This window comes from Phocoena sinus, chromosome 17 (genome assembly GCF_008692025.1).
Source record: "Phocoena sinus isolate mPhoSin1 chromosome 17, mPhoSin1.pri, whole genome shotgun sequence".
NCBI lineage: Eukaryota > Metazoa > Chordata > Mammalia > Artiodactyla > Phocoenidae > Phocoena > Phocoena sinus.
In genome coordinates this window covers 60,752,520-60,775,021 of record NC_045779.1, presented here as the reverse complement: position 1 = coordinate 60,775,021, position 22,502 = coordinate 60,752,520, and the positions used below count along the sequence as shown (strand labels likewise).

Sequence of the window (22,502 nt, the reverse complement as noted above, 5' to 3'; positions counted from 1 at the left end):
CTTAGCATTTCATGCCCATCTCTGGTGTCCACGCTGATAGCCACAGCTCGTGCCCATCTCTGGAGCTCGTTTAGGCGGTGCTCTGAATCCCCTCCCCTCGCACACCCTGAAACAATGGTCTCTTGCCTCTTTGGCAGGTCCAGACTTTTTCCCAGATGCCCTCCCGGCTAGCTGTGGCGCACTAGCCCCCTTCAGGCTGTGTTCACGCAGCCAACCCCAGTCCTCTCCCTGGGATCCGACTGAAGCCCAAGTCTGCTCCCAGCCCCCGCCCGCCCCGGCGGGTGCGCAGACAAGCCTCTCAGGCTGGTAAGTGCTGGTCGGCACAGATCCTCTGTGCGGGAATCTCTCCGCTTCGCCCCCTGCACCCCTGTTGCTGTGCTCTCCTCCGTGGCTCCGAAGCTTCCCCGCCACCCACCTCCCGTCTCCACCAGTGAAGGGTCTTCCTAGTGTGTGGAAATTTTTCCTCCTTCACAGCTGCCTCCCAGAGGGGCAGGTCCCATCCCTATTCTTTTGTGTCTGTTTTTTCTTTTTTCTTTTGCCCTTCCCAGGTACATGGGGATTTTCTTGCTTTTTGGGAAGTCTGAGGTCTTCTGCAGCATTCAGTAGGTGTTCTGCAGGAGTTGTTCCACAGGTAAATGTATTTCTGATGTATTTGTGGGGAGGAAGGTGATCTCCTTGTCTTACTCCTCCACCATCTTGAAGGTCCCCCCAATAATGTGATTTTTACATCAACTATATGGAGTTGCTGCTGTGACTTCTCCAGGATAAAAACCATCTGAATTCATGGCACTATCTTAAAATGGTTCAGGGTGTGGATTCTGGGATCTGCAGGTGCAAATCCCAGCATGGTCTTCAACAAAATATGTGATCTCACTCAAGTCATTTAGCTTCTTTATGCTTTAGTTTTGTTATTTATAAAACCAAGATAATAAATGACTCTACTTCATAGAGTTATTGGGAGGTTTGAGTGAGTTACTAGCATTTAGAAAAATGCCTGGTCTGTGGTAGTGCTGTGTAAGTACTAACTATCTTTATATTTTTCTGAGATGAACAAATATGAAAGTTCAAACAGCATTATGTGTAGGTCTAACATTTTTAAAGAAATCTAAACATCATCTGCTCTATCCATCATGGAAAATCCTGCTGGGAATTATTACAGCATATTTCTAGCTGATATCATTTCCACAGTGCAATATAATAAACAATAATTGACTTTAGTATCTTGCAATGGAAACATACTTGGTTGGCTGGGAAACCAGGGCATCTTTATGAAGTTGATAACAAGGATACACATTGAAGGTACCAGGCTCCATAGAAACCCGTTCCACCGATGAAAATTCCTTTTCAACCAAACCAAACATTTCCATCATCTTAAATCCTTTAAAAAAAAAAAAAGAAAGAAAGAAAAAGAAAAAAACAGGGATAGAGAAAAAGAATAAACAGGCACTTTAGGATTTTAAATTTCAAAATTAGTCTATTAAGGATGAAAAAATCTGGACCCAAAATGGGAGTTATTTAATATATTTGTATTTGTGAAATGGCATACCTGCAAGATCAATGTCATCCTTATGCACCAGTGGGCAGGCTGGAAGACAAAACAAACAAGATAAAACCCTAATTCAGATATTTTCCAAACATATTCTTTCCTTGTCCTGAGAACAGGAAGCTAACAATCTTGACGGAAGTCAGTTGTGGAGGAAATCCACACCACATGTGGCTACAGCTTTCTGTGGATTCATAAAGACTGAAACACTCTCACTTCTTCTTTTAAAACCAAAGGGTCCCAACTTCCTTCTCCTCTCCTGGGTCCATTAAAATCGATGGTGGTCACTTGATAGCATGTCTTGGGAGAAGTCCCACTTCTAATGTGTTACCCTGATAAGCAGACTTAACACATTTTTGAAAACTATCTGCTATAGCTGTTTAAGAGAGTTGCTTTTAAATACAGACCCTCGTCTCTTTAGGGAAAGTCTTTATCAACCTAAAACCCTGAACCAAGGAGAGGTAAGGTTTACTTCCCATATGCTTGAAACCACAAAACTTAATGTCTGCAGAACAAATAGCTTCTCCAAGTCAATTTCCTCTCTTCGGATCAGGATGGCACTCACTATTTAACTGGTATAAATATCTCAGCATTTAAGCAATGTAAGTGCAAATTCCAAAGAACTAACTTGCTGACGCAGTTTCACAGACAAAAGTAATCAACTCATCTTCAATTTTCTTAAAGGCGTCAAAGTCATCCACAAAGAAGACATGCCGGGCGCTGGGCTTACTGCCAATGCTAACCAACTCTGAGTAATCTGCATCAGCCACGCCGACTGCAAAAATGCTGTAGCCTGTGGTAAAAGGGGAACAGATTTCTGATGACTTTAAATCGCAGCAAAAACAAATAATGCAATATAAGACACGTCCAAATATTTAAAACATGTTTATTTAGGAGGGCCAGTGGGGATGGATAATTCACTCTTTACAGGTCTTCAGAATTCTGCATGCACATAATTTATGACAATTAACCCATCATCCCCTAAAGAAAGTTTCCACTTTATTTTTATTTATTTATTTATTTTCACAGTATGCAGGCCTCTCACTGTTGTGGCCTCTCCCGTTGCGGAGCACAGGCTCCGGACGCGCAGGCTCAGTGGCCATGGCTCACGGGCCCAGCCGCTCTGTGGCATGTGGGATCCCCTGCATTGGCAGGCAGACTCTCAACCACTGCGCCACCAGGGAAGCCCTGAAAGTTTCTACTTTAAAGAAGCTTAAGAGAGTCAGTGTTTGAGACAAAATAGTTACCATTTGAGTAACATCTTTATTTTTGCATATTTTTAATAATGATTTTAGTATTTATGGGAAAAAGTGCAATTGAAACAAAAAAAGTTTCTTTTTTTCTTTTGTTTTGTTTTGTTTCATTTTCAGAAGTAGAAACGGAGATATTACAGGCTTAAAAGCCTGAGGTGGGTCATAGTTCAATGCTTGGCAAATACATATTAAGCTAGTCTTTGCTCATACAGATCTTATAGAATGCAATCTTCACATTTTGTGTTCTCCATTTTACAAATGAGGAGGCTGAGGCTGAGGAGTTTCTGTGATCAGTTTCCCTTCCCTGGTCCTTTTCACAGTATTGCACTTAATTTTCTTTTTGACCACACAGCATGACAGGGATCGAACCCATGCCCCCTGCAGGGGAAGCATGGAATCTTAAACAAATGGATCACCAGGGAAGTCCTATAGTGCACTTAATTGATGGAGTTGCTTATATAGGGCATCCTGTATGTAACAAAAGTACTGGAGAAAATACAGCAAAATCATAGATTTGTAACCTGGAAATTTTTAAAAATCATATTGTCCAGTTAATATTAAGAAACATTTAGAAACATTTTAGTCATGCTGATGTAGTCTATAAATGTGTATTCAGAAAACAAGGCTAACGGTATCATTGGTAGCCACTGTTGCTTAGCTGTGTAAAACTTACCATCTGATTGCATCTCCCTGGAGATTTTGCTCACATCATCTTGTGATCTTCCATCAGTTATAACCACGATGACCTTCGGGATGCCTCTTCTGGTTCCTGACTCTGCAGTAAACAAGGTATCTCGGACATGCTTAATTGCTTTTCCTGAAACAAAGGAAGGCAACAATTCAATTTCATTTCCTCCCTTACTAGAGATGGAAGAGTGGGAACGAAGTTCTTAAGTCAATGAAAAACCTTTTTTTAAAAAAATCTATATTACTATGCTTCAAAAAGAAGTCATTTCAGTAATTAGTAATAATTATTTCGGGTCTTACCTGGGCTTCTTGTGGTCTTACCTGTTTTTGTATTTCCTCCTTTGTACGAGATATGTTTAATTGCATCAAGAACAGTCTCTTTGGTTTTGTAAGAGTTAAGTTTAAATTCTGTCCTGGGGTCATCAGTGAACTGGACCATTGCAACCTAGAGAGAGAAGGTGTGTTCATTTTTATGTATATTGTAAACTTCCTCTCTGCCAGAGAGCACACACTATAGCATGATTACAACTACAGTTTTTTTAAAATTAATTAATTAATTTATATTTTTAATTTTTGGCTGTGTTGGGTCTTTGTTGCTGCATGCAGGCTTTCTCTAGTTGTGGTGAGCAAGGGCTTCTCTTTTTTATGGTGTGTGGGCTTCTCACTGTAGTGGCTTCTCTTGTTGCGGAGCATGAGCTCTAGGCATGCGGGCTTCAGCTGTTGTGGCTCAAGGGCTCTAGAGCGCAGGCTCAGTAGTTATGGCACACAGGCTTAGTTGCTCTGTGATACGTGGGATCTTCCCAGACCAGGGCTCAAACCCGTGTCCCCTGCATTGGCAGGCGGATTCTTAACCACTGCACCACCAGGAAGTCCTACAACTACAGTTTTCATTTCTTTTTTAACCCAGTCCACAATTTCCTTGGTTTAAACCATACAAGTTACATACCAAATCTGACGACGTCTTAACAAAGTACTTTTCAGGAAGTACTTTATTTTAAAAATCTCTCCCTAAAGCATGAAGACCTTTTGCCATCTCAATTGACAGATGGGAAAATGGCAGCCTAGATCTTCTAACTTGACAAAGTTCAGAGAAAGAATTGAAGTTGCACTATTTACAAGGATTTCTTTATGAAACAAACCTATGAAATAATTACTACTATTCTACCATTTTACAGATCGGAAACTGAGGGATAGAAAGCCAAGTAAAGTACCCAAGATTACTAGAGTAGCCACTGGCAGAACCAACAGCTGAAGCCAGGTAATTCTACTTTAAAATCTGTGTTCTGAATCACTGCAGTATAAACCATCCTGGCTTCATTTCCTACAATTTGCTTCTATTCCTGTGCAACTTTGGGGACATTTAAAATTTATTATATTTTTTGTTTGTTTTTCAGAATTATGAAAGGGCTTCTTTTTGGCTTTGTGAGCCTTCAATTTCTACCAGCCTATCAAGGTCTATTGCAAATGTCATCATCTTTAGGAAACCTCTATTCAAAACAAATTTCTCCCTCCCTGAAATGCCTGAGCATTTTATCTATTCTTCTCTTCTGGTTCCCCTTACATCCAAGTTTTCTCGGCCATTCTTCCAAGACATATTTTCAATCTGTTCACTTTAGTGCATCTCACTGCTACCATCCTAACCCAGGCCTCCATCATCTCTGTGTTGGACCATGAGAGCAGCATCCCAGGTGGTCTCTCCACTTCCACTCTCACCTTTATTAGTACTCACACTCCACGAAGCAGTCAGAATGATCTTTTTTAAAAAGCATATCAGATCTTCTCTCCTTAAAACTTCCCAGTGGCTTCCCATTGTATTTAGGATGATACCCAACTTCTTCAGTGGGTCATAAGACTCAAGGTGATCTAGCTCTGTCTACTTCTTCCATCTCTTCTTCTCCCCCCAGCCCCCCCACAGGATCATCCATTATATTCCAGCCCCAAGTTTTAGCACCTGAAGCCTCAAAACTCATTCTCAACTTAGGCCCTCTGCACTTACTACTTTCCCTGTCTAGAAATTCTACTTTCAAATCTTCTCAGCATCATTCACATCTCAGTTCAGAAGCCACCTCCTCAAAAGACTTTGTGGATCACTCAGTTTAAAATAAACTTTGGTAAATTTAAATCTCAGGTGGAAAGCTCGCATCCCTACCTTGTGAATTTATTTGTTGGCCAATTTGTATCTGTCTCTCATCCTCCTCCTCTCCCTACCTTTAAGAATATAAGCGGGCTTCCCTGGTGGTGCAGTGGTTAAGAATCCGCCTGCCAATGCAGGGGACACAGGTTCGAGCCCTGGTCCGGGAAGATCCCACATGACACGGAGCCCGTGCGCCACAACTACTGAGCCTGTGCTCTAGAGCCTGTGAGCCACAACTACTGAGCCCCCGTGCCTCAACTACTGAAGCCCGCATGCCTAGAGCCGGTACTCCACAACAAGAGAAGCCACTGCAATGAGAAGCCCGCGCACCACAACAAAGAGTAGCCCCCGCTCGACGCAACTAGAGAAAGCCCGCGCACAGCAACAAAGACCCAACTCAGCCAAAAATAAATAAATAAATAAATAAATAAATAAAATATACTACCGTCTTGAGATTAAAAAAAAAAAAAGAATATGAGCAACATGAAATTAGGGACATGTCTGTCACACCCATTATGACAGTACTGTACCTAACCAAAATAAGTTCTCAATAAATATTTGTTGAATGAATAAATTAGTTTTCTATGTTCTACTTGTTCTGTAGTAATTTGTGACGATGACCTTTCTCTTTCAAGATTTTAACATCCTCGAGGGCAAAGAAAATATTGGATGTTCCTTTAGAGAGATACTCTATCCTAGTATATAGAAGACACATCTGCTGACATGGTCATTCTAACCTGTCTTAGTTTGCTGAACTCAAGCGCTTTCAAGGATTAGCATCTTCTCAAGCTCTGTCACACACCAGTAAGCTGCTTCTAAACTCAGACTTGTCTATACTCTCATTTAGGGTTGGATCCAATCAGGATAGTTCTTTACCCATATTCCCTGACAAGCAGCCATAATAAGAGCTTGGAATAATTTTTTCATGCATAGAATGAATTAATGATTGATCTATCAGCCTTACTTGAGTTCCATCTGCACCTATCTTGTCCAGAGCTCCAACAGTGCTATACAGGAAGTTAATGATCTTATTGAAATTTTCATCACCAATACTCCAGGATCCATCCACCATAAACACCAGGTCGGCTTTGGCAGCTTTACATACTGGAGACCAAGAATTAATTTTGAATCAGGGAAAAGGGGAAAACACAGTAGTTATGACACCAACAAAGCAGATAATGGTTTCCCTCTGGTAGCTACAGCCCAAAGGAAAGATATACATCTTACTCCAACCTCTTGCTCATGACCATCATGGCTCTCCTACACCCAAGTTTCCTAGTCATGACAAAGAAACTTCAATCAAATGTGTGGAATTAAAGAGAAAAAAATCTACCGATCTCAGCCCCAAAGAACAGAAATGGGAAGACTGAAAAGTGTAGAACTAAAGTGATTTAGAGACAGAAGCATCAGCAAACACTCTAGTGCCTACTGATTAGAAGGAAATCCAAGCTACCACTCTGTGCACCCTGCCCTCTGCTGATTGAATTAACAATGTGAGAGAGATTCAGCTTCCAGGAGGAAGGCATACCACACAATGGAAGCAGATTAATCTAAAACTTGATATGCATTTGGACGGAGGCCATAAGCAAACTTTAATTCCAGCCTTGCTCAGAAATCCTGTCTATGCCCTTCTGACACCCAGTGATGCATATCAAGAAATGCACATTATCCCAGCTCAGGGAAACTTTTATCAGCAGGTAATACTGATATCAATGTTGAAAAACAGGCAAAAATCACATTAACAAAAACCTATTCCACTGAAAGCATTTTTTAATAGTCTTGTATCACGTGCTGTTTCAGATTATCTATGCCTCTCTTCCCCTTCATTACTGTAGACCACGGTGGTTAACTCTGTTTTATGATGAAACAATTTAGTCTTTAATAATCTGAATCTTTTTATCGTAGGCCATTTGCACACAAATATTCTGTGACCTAATGTACCTTTCACCTTTCTTTAGAAAAAAAATTTACTTGACTTTTATTAAGTGGAACTTTATTCCCTTAAAGCTATTTACGATGTAAAATAAATCATCTCTGAGTTAGTACTCGAGGGACAATAAGGATTTGGTGAGGTTGTTCTCATGAGTTCCACAATGTATAACATTTTACATATTTATGGTTTGAATTTGAAGCTGAAGGGGACCACATGATCTATAATTATAGCTTACAAAAGAAAACCTGGTGGTCTGTTTTCAAGGAAAGACAAAATCTAGATTAGGTTTTACCTTCGAAATGAGAGCAAAATCTATTTGAAAACATGCTAAAATTGAAAAACTTAATACAAGAAAGAAAAAAAAAAGAAAATACATTAAAATACAGGAAGGAATTACCCCTGGAATATGAAATTGTATTTTTAATTTTCTTCTTTGTACTCTTTTCTGTTTCTTTTTTTTTAAAACATCTTTACTGAAGTATAATTGCTTTACAATGGTGTGTTAGCTTCTGCTTTATAACAAAGTGAATCAGCTATACATATGAAAATATCCCCATATCTCCTCCCCCTTGCATCTGCTTCCCACCCTCCCTAGCCCACGCCTCTAGGTGGTCACAAAGCACCGAGCTGATCTCCCTGTGCTATGCAGCTGCTTCCCACTAACTATCCATTTTACACTTGGTAGTATATATAAGTCCGTGCCACTCTCTCACTTCATACCAGCTTATTCTTCCCCCTCCCCGTGTCCTGAAGTCCATCCTCTAAGTCTGCGTCTTTGTTGCTATCTTGGGCCTAGGTTCTTCAGAACCATTTTTCTTTTTTTAGATTCCATATATATGTGTTAGCATATGATATTTATTTTTCTCTTTCTGAATTACTTCACTCTGTTATGACAGGCTCTATCTAGGTCCATCCACCTCACTAAAAATAACTCAATTTCGTTTCTTCTTAAGGCAGAAATATTCTACTGTATATATGTGCCACATCTTCTTTATCTATTCATCTGTTGATGGACACTTAGGGTGCTTCCATATCCTGGCTATTGTAAATAGAGCTGCAAAGAACATTGTGGTACATGACTCATTTTGAATTATGGTTTTCTCAGGATATATGCCCAGTAGTGGGATTCCTGGGTTGTATGGTAGTTCTATTTTTAGTTTTTTAAGGAACCTCCATACTGTTCTCCATAGTGGCTGTATCAATTTATATTCCCACCAACAGTGCAAGAGGGTTCCCTTTTCTCCGCCCCCTCTCCAGCATTTATTGTTTCTAGATTTTTTGATGATGGCCATTCTGACTGGTGTCAGGTGATACCACATTGTAGTTTTGATTTGCATTTCTCTAATGATTAGTGATGTTGAGCATCCTGTCATATGTTTGTTGACAATCTGTATATCTTCTTTGAGAAATGTCTATTTAGGCCTTCTGCCGATTTTTCGATTGGGTTGTTTGTTTTTTTGATATTGAGCTGCATGAGCTGCTTGTAAATTTTGGAGATTAATCCTTTGTCTGATGATTCATTTGCAAATATTTTCTCCCATTCTGAGGGTTGTCTTTTCGTGTTGTTTATGGTTTCCTTTGCTGTGCAAAAGCTTTTAAGTTTCATTCGTTCCCATTTGTTTATTTTTGTTTTTATTTCCATTTCTCTAGGAGGTGGGTCAAAAAGGATCTTGCTGTGATTTACATCATAGAGTGTTCTGCCTATGTTTTCCTCTAAGAGTTTTATAGTGTTTGGCCTTATATTTAGGTCTTTAATCCACTGTGAGTTTATTTTTGTGTATGGTGTTAGGGAGTCTTCTAACTTCATTGTTTTACATGTAGCTGTCCAGTTTTCTGAGCACCACTTACTGAAGAGGCTGACTTTTCTCCATTGTATATTCTTGCCTGCTTTATCAAAGGAAAGGTGACCATATGCATGTGGGTTTATCTCTGGGCTTTCTATCCTGTTCCATTGATCTATATTTCTGTTTTTGGCCAGTACCATACTGTCTTGATTACTGTAGCTTTGTAGTAGAGTCTGAAGTCTGGGAGCCTGATTCCTCCAGCTCTGTTTTTCTTTCTCAAGATTGCTTTGGCTATTCGGGGTCTTTTGTGCTTCCAAACAAATTGTGAAAGTTTTTGTTCTAGTTCTGTGAAAAATGCCACTGGTAGTGTGATAGGTATTGCATGCAATCTGTAGATTGCTTTGGGTAGTAGAGTCATTTTTACAATGTTGAATCTTCTCGTCCAAAAACATGGTATATCTCTCTATCCGTTTGTACCATCTTTAATTTCTTTCATCAGTGTCTTACAGTTTTCTGCATACAGGTCTTTTGTCTCCCTAGGTAGGTTTATTCCTAGGTATTTTATTCCTTTTGTTGCAAGGGTAAATAGGAGTGTTTCCTTAATTTCTCGTTCAGATTTTTCATCATTAGTGTATAGGAATGCAAGAGATTTATGTGCATTAATTTTGTATCCTCCTACTTTACCATATTCATTGATTAGCTCTGGTAATTTTCTGGTAGCATCTGTAGGATTCTCTATGTATAGCATCATGTCATCTGCAAATAGTGACAGCTTTACTTCTTCTTTTCCAATTTGGATTCCTTTTATTTCTTTTTCTTCTCTGATTGCTGTGACTAAAACTTCCAAAAATATGTTGAATAATAGTGGTGAGAGTGGACAACCTTGTCTTGTTCCTGATCTTAGAGGAAATGGTTTCAGTTTTTCACCACTGAGGATGATGTTGGCTGTGGGTTTGTCATATATGGCCTTTATTATGTCGAGGTAAGTTCCCTCTATGTCTACTTTCTGGAGGGTTTTTATCATAAATGGGAGTTGAATTTTGATGAAAGCTTTTTCTGCATCTACTGAGATGATCATATGGTTTCTCTCCTTTAATTTGTTAATATGGTTTATCACATTGATTGATTTCCTTATATTGAAGAATTCCTGCATTCCTGGGTTAAATCCCACTTGATCATGGTGTATGTGCTGTTGGATTCTGTTTGCTAGTATTTTGCTGAGGATTTTTGCAGCTATGTTAATCAGTGATATTGGCCTGTAGTTTTCTTTCTTTGTGACATCTTTGTCTGGTTTTGCCATCAGGGTGATGGTGGCCTCGCAGAATGAGTTTGGGAGTGTTCCTCCCTCTGCCATATTTTGGAAGAGTTTTGGAAGGATAGGTGTTAGCTCTTCTCTAAATGTTTGATAGCATTCACCTATGAAGCCATCTCTCCTGGGCTTTTGTTTGTTGGAAGATTCTTAATCACAGATTTAATTTCACTGCTTGTGATTGGTCTGTTTATATTTTCTATTTCTTCCTGGTTCAGTCTCAGAAGGTTGTGCTTTTCTGAGAATTTTCCATTTCTTCCAGGTTGTCCATTTTATTGGCATAGAGTTGCTTGTAGTGATCTCTCATGATCCTTTGTACTTCTGCAGTGTCAGTTGTTACTTCTCCTTTTTCATTTTTAATTCTGTTGATTTGAGTCTTCTCCCTTTTTTTCTTGAGGAGTCTGGCTAGTGGTTTATCAATTTTATCTTCTCAAAGAACCAGCTTTTAGTTTTATTGATCTTTGCTTTTTCATTTATTTCTGATCTGATATTTATGATTTCTTTCCTTCTGCTAACTTTGGGGTTTTTTTGTTCTTTCTCTAATTGCTTTAGGTGTAAGGTTAGGTTGTTTATTTGAGATGTTTCTTGTTTCTTGAGGTAGGATTGTATTGCTGTAAACTTACCTCAGAACTATTTTGCTGCATCCCATAGGTTTTGGGGTGTCATGATTTCATTGTCCTTTGTTTCTAGGTGTTTTTTTTTATTTCCTGTTTGAGTTCTTCAGTGATCTCTTGCTTATTCAGTAGTGTATTGTTTAGCCTCCATGTGTTTGTATTTTTAACAGATTATTTTCCTGTAATTGATATCTAGTCTCACAGCATTGTGGTCGGAAAAGATACTTGATATGATTTCAATTTTCTTAAACTTACCAAGGCTTGATTTATGACCCAAGATATGATCTATCATGGAGAATGTTCCATGAGCAGTTGAGAAGAAAGTGTATTCTGTTGTTTTGTGATGGAATGTGAGAATGGAATATCCTATAAATATCAGTTAAGTCCATCTTGCATCTTGTTTTACGTATTATTTAATGCTTCTGTTTCCTTATTTATTTTCATTTTGGATGATCTGTCCATTGGTGAAAGTAGGGTGTTTAAGTCCCCTACTATTATTGTGTTACTGTCAATTTCCCCTTTTACGGTGGTTAGCATTTGCCGTATGTATTGAGGTGATCCTGTGTTGGGTGCATAAATACTTACAATTGTTTTATCTTCTTCTTGGATTGATCCCTTGATCATTATGTATTGTCCTTCTTTTTCTCTTGTAATAGTTTTTTTTTTAAAGTCTATTTTGTCTGATATGAGACTTGCCACTCCAGCTTTCTTTTGATTCCCATTTGCATGGAATATCTTTATCCATCCCCTCACTTTCAGTCTGTATGTGTCCCTAGGTCTGAAGTGGGTCTCTTGTAGACAGATATACAGGTCTTGTTTTTGTTTCCATTCAGCCAGTCTACGTCTTTTGGTTGGAGCATTTAATCCATTTATGTTTAAGGTAATTATTGATATGTATGTTCCTATTACGATTTTCTTAATTGTTTTGGGTTTGTTTTTGTAGGTCTTTTCCTTCTCTTGTGTTTCCTGCCTAGAGAAGTTCCTTTAGCATTTGTAGTATAGCTGGTTTGGTGGTGCTGAATTCTCTTAGCTTTTGCTTGTCTGTAAAGGTTTTAACTTCTCCATCAAATCTGAATGAGATCCTTGCTGGGTAGAATAATCTTGGCTGTAGGTTTTTCCCTTTCATCACTTTAAACATGTCTTGCCACTCCCTCTGGCTTGCAGAGTTTCTGCTGAAATATTAGCCGTTAACCTTATGGGGATTTCCTTGTATGTTACTTGCTATTTTTCCCTTGCTGCTTTTAATATTTTTTCTTTGTATTTAATTTTTGATAGATAGTTTGATTAATATGTGTCTTGGCATGTTTCTTCTTGGATTTATCCTGTATGGGACTCTCTGTGCTTCCTGGACTTGATTAACTATTTCCTTTCCCATATTAGGGAAGTTTTCAACTATAATCTCTTCAAATATTTTCTCAGTCCCTTTCTGTTCTCTTCTTCTTCTGGGACCCCTATAATTCGAGTGTTGGTGTGTTTAATTTTGTCCCAGAGGTCTCTGAGATTGTCCTCAGTTCTTTTCATTCTTTTTTCTTTATTCTGCTCTGCAGTAGTTATTTCCACTATTTTATTTTTCAGGTCACTTATCCGTTCTTCTGCCTCAGTTATTCTGTTATTTACCCCTTCTAGAGAATTTTTAATTTCATTTATTGTGTTGTTCATCATTGTTTGTTTTCTCTTTAGTTCTTGTAGGTCCTTGTTAAACGTTTCATGTATTTTCTCTATTCTATTTCCAAGATTTTGGATCATCTTCACTATCATTGTTCTGAATTCTTTTTCAGGTAGACTGCCTATTTCCTCTTCATTTATTAGGCCTGGTGGGTTTTTACCTTGCTCCTTCATCTGCTGTTAGTTTTTCTGTCTTCTCATTTTGCTTATCTTACTGTGTTTGGGGTTTCCTTTTCTCAGGCTGTAGGTTCGTAGTTCCCGTTGTTTTTGGTGTCTGTCCCCAGTGGCTAAGGTTGGTTCAGTGGGTTTTGTAGGCTTCCTGGTGGAGGCGACTAGTGCCTGTGTTCTGGTGGATGAGGCTGGATCTTGTCTTTCTGTTGGGCAAGTCCACATCTGGTGGTGTGTTTTGGCATGTTTGTGGCCTTATTATGATTTTAGGCAGCCTCTCTGCTAATGGGTGGGGTTGTGTTCCTGTTTTGCTAGTTGTTTGCATAGGGTGTCCAGAATTGTAGCTTGCTGTCCGTTGAGGGGAGCTGGGTCTTAGTGTTGAGATGGAGATCTCTGGGAGAGCTTTCTCCATTTGATATTATGTGGAGTTGGGAGGTCTCTGGTGGACCAATGTCATCCACTCAGGTCTCCCACCTCAGAGGCACAGGCTTGACACCTGGCCAGAGCACCAAGATCCTGTCAGCCACACGGCTGAGAAGAAAAGGGAGAAAAAAGCAATAAAATAAAATAAAGTTATTTAAATAAAAATCAAAAAGTAATAAAGAAAGAAAGAAGTGAGCAACCAAACCAAAAAACAAATCCACCAATGATAACAAGGGCTAAAAAGTATACTAAAAAAACAAAACAAAAAAACCAGACAGACAGAACCCTAGGACAAATGGTAAAAGCAATGCTATACAGACAAAATCACAGAAAGAAGTATACACATACACACTCACAAAAAGGGAAAAAGGAAAAATATATATATATATTATATTGAAAAAAAAAGGAAGACAGCTACCAAATTGATAAAAAAATCTACCAGTGATAATAAACTCTAAATACTAAACTAAGTTAAACATAAAACCAGAAACAAATTAGATGAAGAAAGCAAACCCCAAGTCTACAGTTGCTCCCATAGTTCACCTCCTCAATTTTGGGATGATTCACTGTCTATTCAGGTATTCCAGAGACGCAGGGTACATCAAGTTCATCGTGGAGATTTAATCCATTGCTCCTGAGGCTGCTGAGAGAGATTTCCCTTTCTCTTCTTTGTTTGCGCAGCTCCCGGGGTTCAGCTTTGGATTTGGCCCCACCTCTGCGTGTAGGTCTCCTGAGGGCGTCTGTTCCCTTTTGGGAAATCTAAGACCTTCTGCTAGCATTCAGTAGGTGTTCTGTAGGAGCTGTTCCACATGTAGATGTATTTCTGATGTATTTGTGGGGAGGAAGTTGATCTCCACATCGTATTCCTCCGACATCTTGAAGGTCTGTCTTCATAAGTCCCACTTTGTAGGAGAGCACCACTTTTCTCCAATTCCATAAAATCTTCAACAGTGATGAAAATATAGTCCACTCCAGGAACCTCACCCTCCTTATGTGGCCCTGTGGTGCCTAGAGCTCTGTTCAAAGGAAGCAGAGAAGCCACACGTCTTCTCCCATTTTCCACGGTCCTCATCAGTGTCTTCTCAAACCACCTGTACTGATCCAAACCATTCTCAGATCATAGAATTCTCTTGATAGAAGTAGTCCCCACTGAGCTTTGATTTTTTTCAGCCTGGATGTCCAGAATTTTCTTCTTTAAGCCAGACACAGTAACATAAAACTGCCACTGAGGTGGTTTTTTTTTCCCCCTCTTCTCAAATATGAAGCCTGCAGCAGTTCTCTCTCTCTCTCCCTTTCTCTCTCTTTCTCTCTCCTGCTCTCTCCCTCTCTCCTCTCTGGCTTACCCTCTCTCCCTCGGTTTCTCTTTCCTCAACCCCCACCAGCAACCTCATTGTCTTTTCTGTTTCTTAATGTTTGTTTAATAAATACTCAATATCACTTGAATAATAAAAATTTACAAGCTTTTAAATTAAATACAGCCAGGACAAATAGAAACTAAGATGAATAAGGCATTAATGTTGCAGAAGCCCCACTCTCTAAAACCATCATGATGAAAACTACAGGAAAAATGTTCCTACATTGTCAATCCTCACCGTCATAGACCCTTCCAAATCACATGTCTCCCATGAGCACTCAGGAATGTTGACTGCACGATACTCATGTTCTGCTATAAATAAAAATATTCTGACTTCAGAGAGTCCTGTAATATCTGTATCAGAAATGTCTGATAAATTCATCAATTAGGATTCTGTTTCCAGTTCCAATAGTGAAAATCATCATAAATAGTTAGACTAGAAAAAGCTAGATATGAAGATGGAAGAAGAAAGAGTCTGGCATTCCAGGTAGAACCGATAGCATTAAAAGATGCAGGATAGCATAAGGCATGTATGCAGAACCCAGAGTTATACAATTGTGCTGGTAACTAATATAGTCTGGGACATGATACCACAACATAGGTTGATCATTGAAGACTTTGCCTGGTATGCTAGGAAGGATGTTGAGCTTTATTTTTGTACAGTTCCTTATTACCGCTTTGTTTCCTTGATCTTTACACTCTCCAGCATCAGACCCCTCTGACTATGTTCCTGTCCCTTGCCGGACATTTGGTCCTGTCTAAAACGTTGATAAGACATTTGGTCTATACCAACAGGTTCTTGAAATTTGATCCCATCCAAAATGTTACAAGCATATTTGGCCCATGCCAAATTGTTCTGGACAGGACCAAATATTAAGGAACTTTTGGCATGGACCATATGTCTGCTAACACTCTGAAAGGTGGGAACAACTTATTTTTCATTGTATCTCTGGTACGTAATAGGTACTTAAAAATGCATGGTAAATGGAAGAAGTCTTCCAAAACAACCTTCCAACTATGTGTTCTAGCTTTATCTTCTCCTGCCCTAATCCCTCCTCCCCATTTCACCAAGGTTATCTTTCTTAAACATAGATTTCTGCAGGTCACCCTCTCTTCATAAAACTCCTCATGGCATACCATGTCCTATAGGATAAAGCCCAGCCTCCTTATTCAGGCACACAAACCACGTCATAACTCTATCTTCACTTTTCTCTATGGGTCACACTAAAGTGCTTATGGTTCCCCAAACACATTACGTGCTTAGATCACTCCATGACTTCGAGTGCTTGTCTCTCCATTATTTACTTGTAAAACTTATTCTTCAAAATGTAAATCAAATTCCTCCTCCTCCTTTACAGGTAATTAACCTGCAGCAGCATTAACTGTTCTCATTTCTGGGCTACCATAGTATAATCTCCACTTTTTAACTCATTTCCTTGGCTGGTAATTACCTAGGCAAACACCTATCTCTCTTGCAATACTGAAAATAAGCAGAGAGCAGTAATCATAGATTGTTATTGCATTCCAAGTACCTGGCATAAGAGCTTTGAGAATGAATAGTAGGGTTAATAAATGTTCATTAATGGAATAAAAAAATTAATGATCACTACTGTGTTTGAAAGGTTTTTAGAAAGTTACCTTAATGGCTCAAGTAAGAGGTGATGAGAAACTCTTGTGATGAAGATAGAAAGAAACAACTGGGAGAGACATTCGGAGGTAAGCTGGAACACTGTTACCCTTGTCTACAGAATTATAAACTACACTCTCACTCATAAATTATGTAACTACTCTTCCTTGGTAAACATGTACTACTCTATTTTTGATGAAATAAATATGAAGAAATTCTGTTAGAAAATTTATTCTGTGTGTACAGAGTCTATATTAGATGATTTTTTGTCGAATATATTTGACATATACACTGCATAAAGTTAAAGTGTACAACATACTAATTTGATACATTTATATATTGTAATATTGTTGATATAGTGACATTTAGCATCTCTATCGCATCACATAATTATAGTAAAATATTGCTGCCTCTATTCATTACACTGCATATTAGATCTCTATGTCTTATTTACTACTCATTGCCAAGTTGAACACCATAAGGGTTTGATAAGCATTTGTATTAAGGAGAAAATATCTTCCATTAATACCTTGGGTTTTAAATGAACAAGCAAACAATACCAACAGAAATCCAAAACCTAAAATCACATCATGATTGTATAATTCTTTTACCTTCTTTTGCTGGTGGAATGGTTGGAGGAAAAGTAGGTGGCTGAGTAGGAAGTGATTCTGTAAAGGAGAGGGAGAAACAACATCAATTAAGCATCTCATCTGTGGCGAAGAGAGGGAGGCCATGGAGTCATAATTCTTCAGGGGAGTCAGTGATTTTGACAACTGTCTTCTTTGAGAATTTAGTACCCACTATAAATCAGCCAAAGCCTGTGAAAACTGGTTCCAACCATCCCCTCAACATCAGACTGAAGGCTTGAAATGTCATTTTGCCACAATTCAGTTTACCCAGTGGGAGTCAATGCAATCAAACTGTCAACTACAAAGTGGTTTTAATACTGATTTAAGGCTGGAACCCTGCCAACCTATTTCAGATTAGTCTCTGGTTGCTTTCACACATATAATAAACTTTATTTCCATTCTGCCTAAGGATTGACCATCAATCCATGTTCAATAGCACTTTCTCCCTTTTGACCCTGCATCCCCAGGATGTGGTCGCCAAGGGAATCTGATTTACTCCCTACTACATTCAGGCTGTGTCTGGGAAACTTTCAGTTTTGAGAACAAAATGGCAGGACCTTGGGAGGCTATGGTGTGTCCTGATCAGTTTAACCTGGATGATGAGGGATGAGAAAACTGTGTAATACATGGAGGTGTGGTTTGGTTAAAGGTCACAGGTATAGTCACATCAGAGCAGTGACTTTCTTACCAATTCACATGGTAAAGCATCAGGAAGCTATGACATCATTAGGTAAACATCCTAATATTATTTTTTTTATATATTCTTTTTTTAAATTCTTATTTGACACTAAAGACTTAAGAAAAATTGAGAAAATTATTTTTATTATTCCAGTTTAATATGAGGGAAAACCCTCAACGAATCATAACCATTCACACAGAGGAATGTCTAGCCTCTGCAGACAGTAAGCGCCAACTAGCTGGAAGGATTTGAGCTCAAGCAGACTGTTTGCTGGGAATGTTGTAAAAGGAATTCCTTCACTGCCAGGAAGGTTGGAAGAGACAAATTTTAAGGTCTCTTCCAATTCTAGGAGCCAATAAAATAATATTATTTGAGTAAAGTGATTCAACATTTAAAGGAATGAGGTATATTACTGATATGGAAAAATGGAAAAGTGTTTGAGATTAATCCTTATGTGAAATGAAGCAGAAAACCATGGTATGATCCCATCTGTGAAAATTGAAAAAATCCTATTTAACTGATAAATACTGATTTATCTATACACTTCTATATGGTTACACACACACACACACACACACACACACACACACACACACACACACACAACAAGTAACAGGTAGAATTTCTTGAAGGAGACCAAGCTGGTACAAATGGGTATTTCTGGGAAGAAAGAATGAGGAAAGAGGGAAGGAGACAACACAATATATACCTTCTGTTGCATTATTACAGATACAGAATATCACTTTTTTCTTTTAAAGGCAATTTTTTGGAAACTAAAAAGTTTCAAAAGTAAAAACACTTGAGACATTTTAATATTAAAACTAGGACTGCAAAACTTTTTTGAAAGCACCATAAAATCCTTCTAGAGCCAGATGTATTTATCTTAAAATTTGTGGAAGCAGTGGGTCATCTTTACAATGGTGCATTTTCTTTAATGTGAAAACCTGAGGCATATCCTAACTTTAGTCAATAAATCAAGAACAAAATCAGTGAGTGGCTCTGGAAGCCAGATCAATATGTTTGGTTAGAACATCTGGCCTAAGAGTCTCTTGGGTAAGAAGAACCACAGTGAACTGGGAACATGTGTTTATATTCTCTGTGTGGCACACAGATGGTCCCTGTGTTCAAGTCTGTGAGAAGCTGTCACATTGAAGGGGGAACAGTCTCAATCTGCATTTGCTTCAGAAGGTTGAACTAGAGCCAGTGGGTAGAAGCTATAAGATGACACATGTCCCCAACAGAAGGAAAACATTTACACCAAACAGAGCTTTCCAAAATAACCCTGGACTGGTAGTTAACAGTTGTGAGGTTAAGGTTAGGGGAATTTGAAGGAGACCAGAGTCCCCAAACTCAAATAGTTTTAGAGGTCAGGCAAGTAATGAATGGGAGCAAAGAATATAGCCTAAACATTAAGGAATAACAAACTTAAGAGCACATAACACTGTCTAAAAGAGACAGCAGTTACTGAGTTTCTGTAGATTTAGCACCATGAGGATTTGTGTGCCCTGTGTTGTCAGATCTTTTGAATTTTTCAAGAATACTTTAAAACTTAAAAAAAAAAAAAAATAGCCCAGAGAAAAACATAGCTGACAGTGAGATCTAACCCCATGGCCATCAGTTTGTGACTTCCAGGAAGACAGCAACGGTGATAACAAAAGTACTTGTTCAATAAGATACAGGTTGAGAAGTTCCTCAGCAGGCTCTTTTCATTGGATCTTTACCACCACCAAAGGAGGTAAGAGAGTAGGTATTTAATTTTATAGGTAAGCAAAAAGCAGCTCAGAGATGTTAAACTGCCCAAGGCCACAAAGCTAAAAAGGACCCCAACCAAGCCTATTTGACTCTAAATCTCATGCACTACCAGGCCTCTAATAATTTTGAAATTATATAATCCTCTAACCATAAAACAAATTCTAATGAGCAATCAAAAGCAACAAATAACTGATCTATTCTTCAGTGTGGATAAACCTCAAAAACATATGCTAAGTGAAAGACGTCAGATGCAAAAGACTACATATTACATATTTCCATTTATACGAAATGTCTAGAAATGTACAAGAAAACAAAGTAGACTGCCTGAGGCAGACAGTAGGAAAGAAGACTCACTGGGGATGAGCTTGAAAGCTCTCTGGATTGATGGGAATGTCCTAACATTGGATTGTAGTGATGGCTGCACAACCTTTTACATTTACCAAAGATCATTGAATTGTATGCTTAAAATGGGTAAATTTTATGGAATGTAAATTATACCTCAAAAATACATGTGTCCTGTAAACTGTTGAATATTTCAGTGTTATGAAATAAAGTCTCTGTGTTGGAAAGGAGATGATTCCATTAACTATACTTTCACCTTATCTGTTGGAAGATTATATATTGATGATGATTTCTTTCTGCATGTTCAGGGCAACTGAAAGGCCTATATACACGGGTAGTAGAACTTCCTAAACATCAAATGCATGATAGAGGGGCTACCAAGAAAGCCCATCGCCCACCACCGATTCTGATACCAATCTTTGGGGATTTCAAGTTTAAGTTCAAGATACTGAGTTGGGGACACACATATGTCCCCTGGAATTCACTACCATTCAAACCATTTTAATGTTTGTGGCCTCTAGGTCCGGAATCCTTGATTAAAAGGATATCAAGAAGTTGACATACGAAGAAGTTGATACCCTCCTTGCTGTTTAGAACATGTAAAAAGTGCCTTGTTTTCATTTTATAGTTTGCCTTTCCCTTCAGTGCATCAGATTTCCAGCCAGCTTGGAAAAAGAGCAAGAGCCTCTTAAGTAGGCAAGTCTAGGGTCAGCCAGTTGGAACGTCTTGGCTCCATTCCCACCCTCATGGCTGTAGTAATGTGCCATTGTTTTAATGTCAGGACCCAGTCCTTACACTTCATTTCACACTCCACATTCCACAGATGTTCCTAATGGAAATAGATCACAATATAGGTCATTGTTTCAAGCACTTTGCCATCCTATGGCCTTATAGTCCCTGTGACAACATATGGAGGATGGAAAAAAACCATACAGATGACATTAGTGGGCCACAAGCAGGGAATTCTGGGACTGAATAAGACACACAAAATTGTATTATAGATATTCCCACACAGCAATAGCTAATATTTTTCTAAACGGAATAAGATTTTTGAACCAAAACAGGACGCCTAAAATACCATTTGTTCATGAAGACAGGGATCAGGAGAGAACACACTTGACTTACGTGGTTTGTTTTTGTTTTTGTTTTTGTTTTTGTTTTTCCCGGTACGCGGGCTACTGCTGTGGCCTCTCCCGTTGCGGAGCACAGGCTCCGGATGCGCAGGTTCAGCTGCCATGGCTCACGGGCCCAGCCGCTCCGCGGCATGTGGGATCCTCCCGGACTGGGGCACGAACCCGTGTCCCCTGCATCTGCAGGCGGACTCTCAACCACTGTGCCACCAGGGAAGCCCTGACTTACGTGTTTTTTCCGTTATGCTCACACTGGGTCCCTCAATCTCGTGGAGCTTTGTGTAAACACTGATTTTATATTCTGAATCTGGCTGAAGTCCATAGAAGCAATGTCTGTTTGTCCCTCCACCCAGAGTGGATTCTTGCTTTTGTGTATCTATAATAAAAACAAAACAAAACATACATGAACAATACATGAACTTTTAAAAACAGCCATCAGTGGATGATTTGCTTCTAAAATGCTTAATATGCATGGCCTATTCAGATAACTCCAGAATGAATTAAACTTGTTTGAGGGGGTGTATCTTTTTTTTAAAGAGTTAACATTTCCACTGTTTTTTTTTTACATAATTGAAAATCACATTTTATATGTTTAGAGATGAGACTGACTAGTAAAAGGCTGCTGAGGTCAATCCTTTAACAAATGGAGAACTGTTCATGTTTATAATTATATGTACACAACTTAATTGACCTTTTGGACAGGTGTCAAGGTGAGTATATTTTTATATATATATATATTTACTTATTTATATAATTCTAAAAATTAGAATTCCCTTTTATTCAATATGATTCTTCAGAACACAGTCGAACAATTAAAACTTGACATAAAAAGATACATCCTTTTGGCCCCATACAACTTATTACCATACAATAGGATGCCCTTCTTGCCAATGGCCTAAAGATATAAGTATGGAGTTAGAAATTGTAGGGTGCTAAGCAGGTCTCATGCCTGTGGGCTAAGAAGTGGGCTTCCAGGGTCTCAGAAGGTTCATCTACGGGTCCAGGCGGTTTGCACAGTTGCCACAAATGCAGGCAAGAGCTTGGAACAGCACTGGGACAGCCAGGGTGTCCCCGGACTGTCCAATTCATACTTCTCAGTCTTGATTTTTCACTGACACTCAGGATTTCTTTCGATAGCAAAGGAGACTGCTAGGAAGCTAGGAGGAGGCTCTCCAAATTCCTTGGATTCACTTTAAAGGTCCTTTTTTATTCTTTTAAAATCATAATTGAGGAAATAGGACATGGTGCTTAAGTGGCTTACGACCATAAATCATCCCATACATCTTGGTCTCCCAACTCCTGGTTCCGATATTCTTTTTGTTCTACCAAGGAGACATGCCACACACAGCCATTTCCACTGCCACCTTCTCTGTCCTGGCTCTACCATGGCAGAGGCATGACAAAGAATTTAGGAGGCCTGATTAACTGTTGGCTAATTTCTTCATTCCCATATCCACAGCAAAATTTCTTTGCCTT

General features: G+C 38.9%; 1 protein-coding gene across 1 annotated transcript in view; it reads right to left on the bottom strand.

Annotated features, from left to right (window-relative positions):
- Window positions 1–22,502, bottom strand: part of COL14A1 (collagen type XIV alpha 1 chain) — a 245,422-nt gene that overhangs the window by 102,192 nt on the left and 120,728 nt on the right. The window contains exons 23-30 of the mRNA XM_032610321.1: window positions 21,256–21,402; window positions 17,106–17,162; window positions 6,582–6,721; window positions 3,805–3,928; window positions 3,470–3,613; window positions 2,172–2,336; window positions 1,547–1,585; window positions 1,240–1,378 (exon numbers count right to left, since the gene is read on the bottom strand). Of these exons, the coding sequence (XP_032466212.1) occupies window positions 1,240–1,378; window positions 1,547–1,585; window positions 2,172–2,336; window positions 3,470–3,613; window positions 3,805–3,928; window positions 6,582–6,721; window positions 17,106–17,162; window positions 21,256–21,402 (955 nt within the window). The remainder of the gene's footprint in view (window positions 1–1,239; window positions 1,379–1,546; window positions 1,586–2,171; window positions 2,337–3,469; window positions 3,614–3,804; window positions 3,929–6,581; window positions 6,722–17,105; window positions 17,163–21,255; window positions 21,403–22,502) is intronic.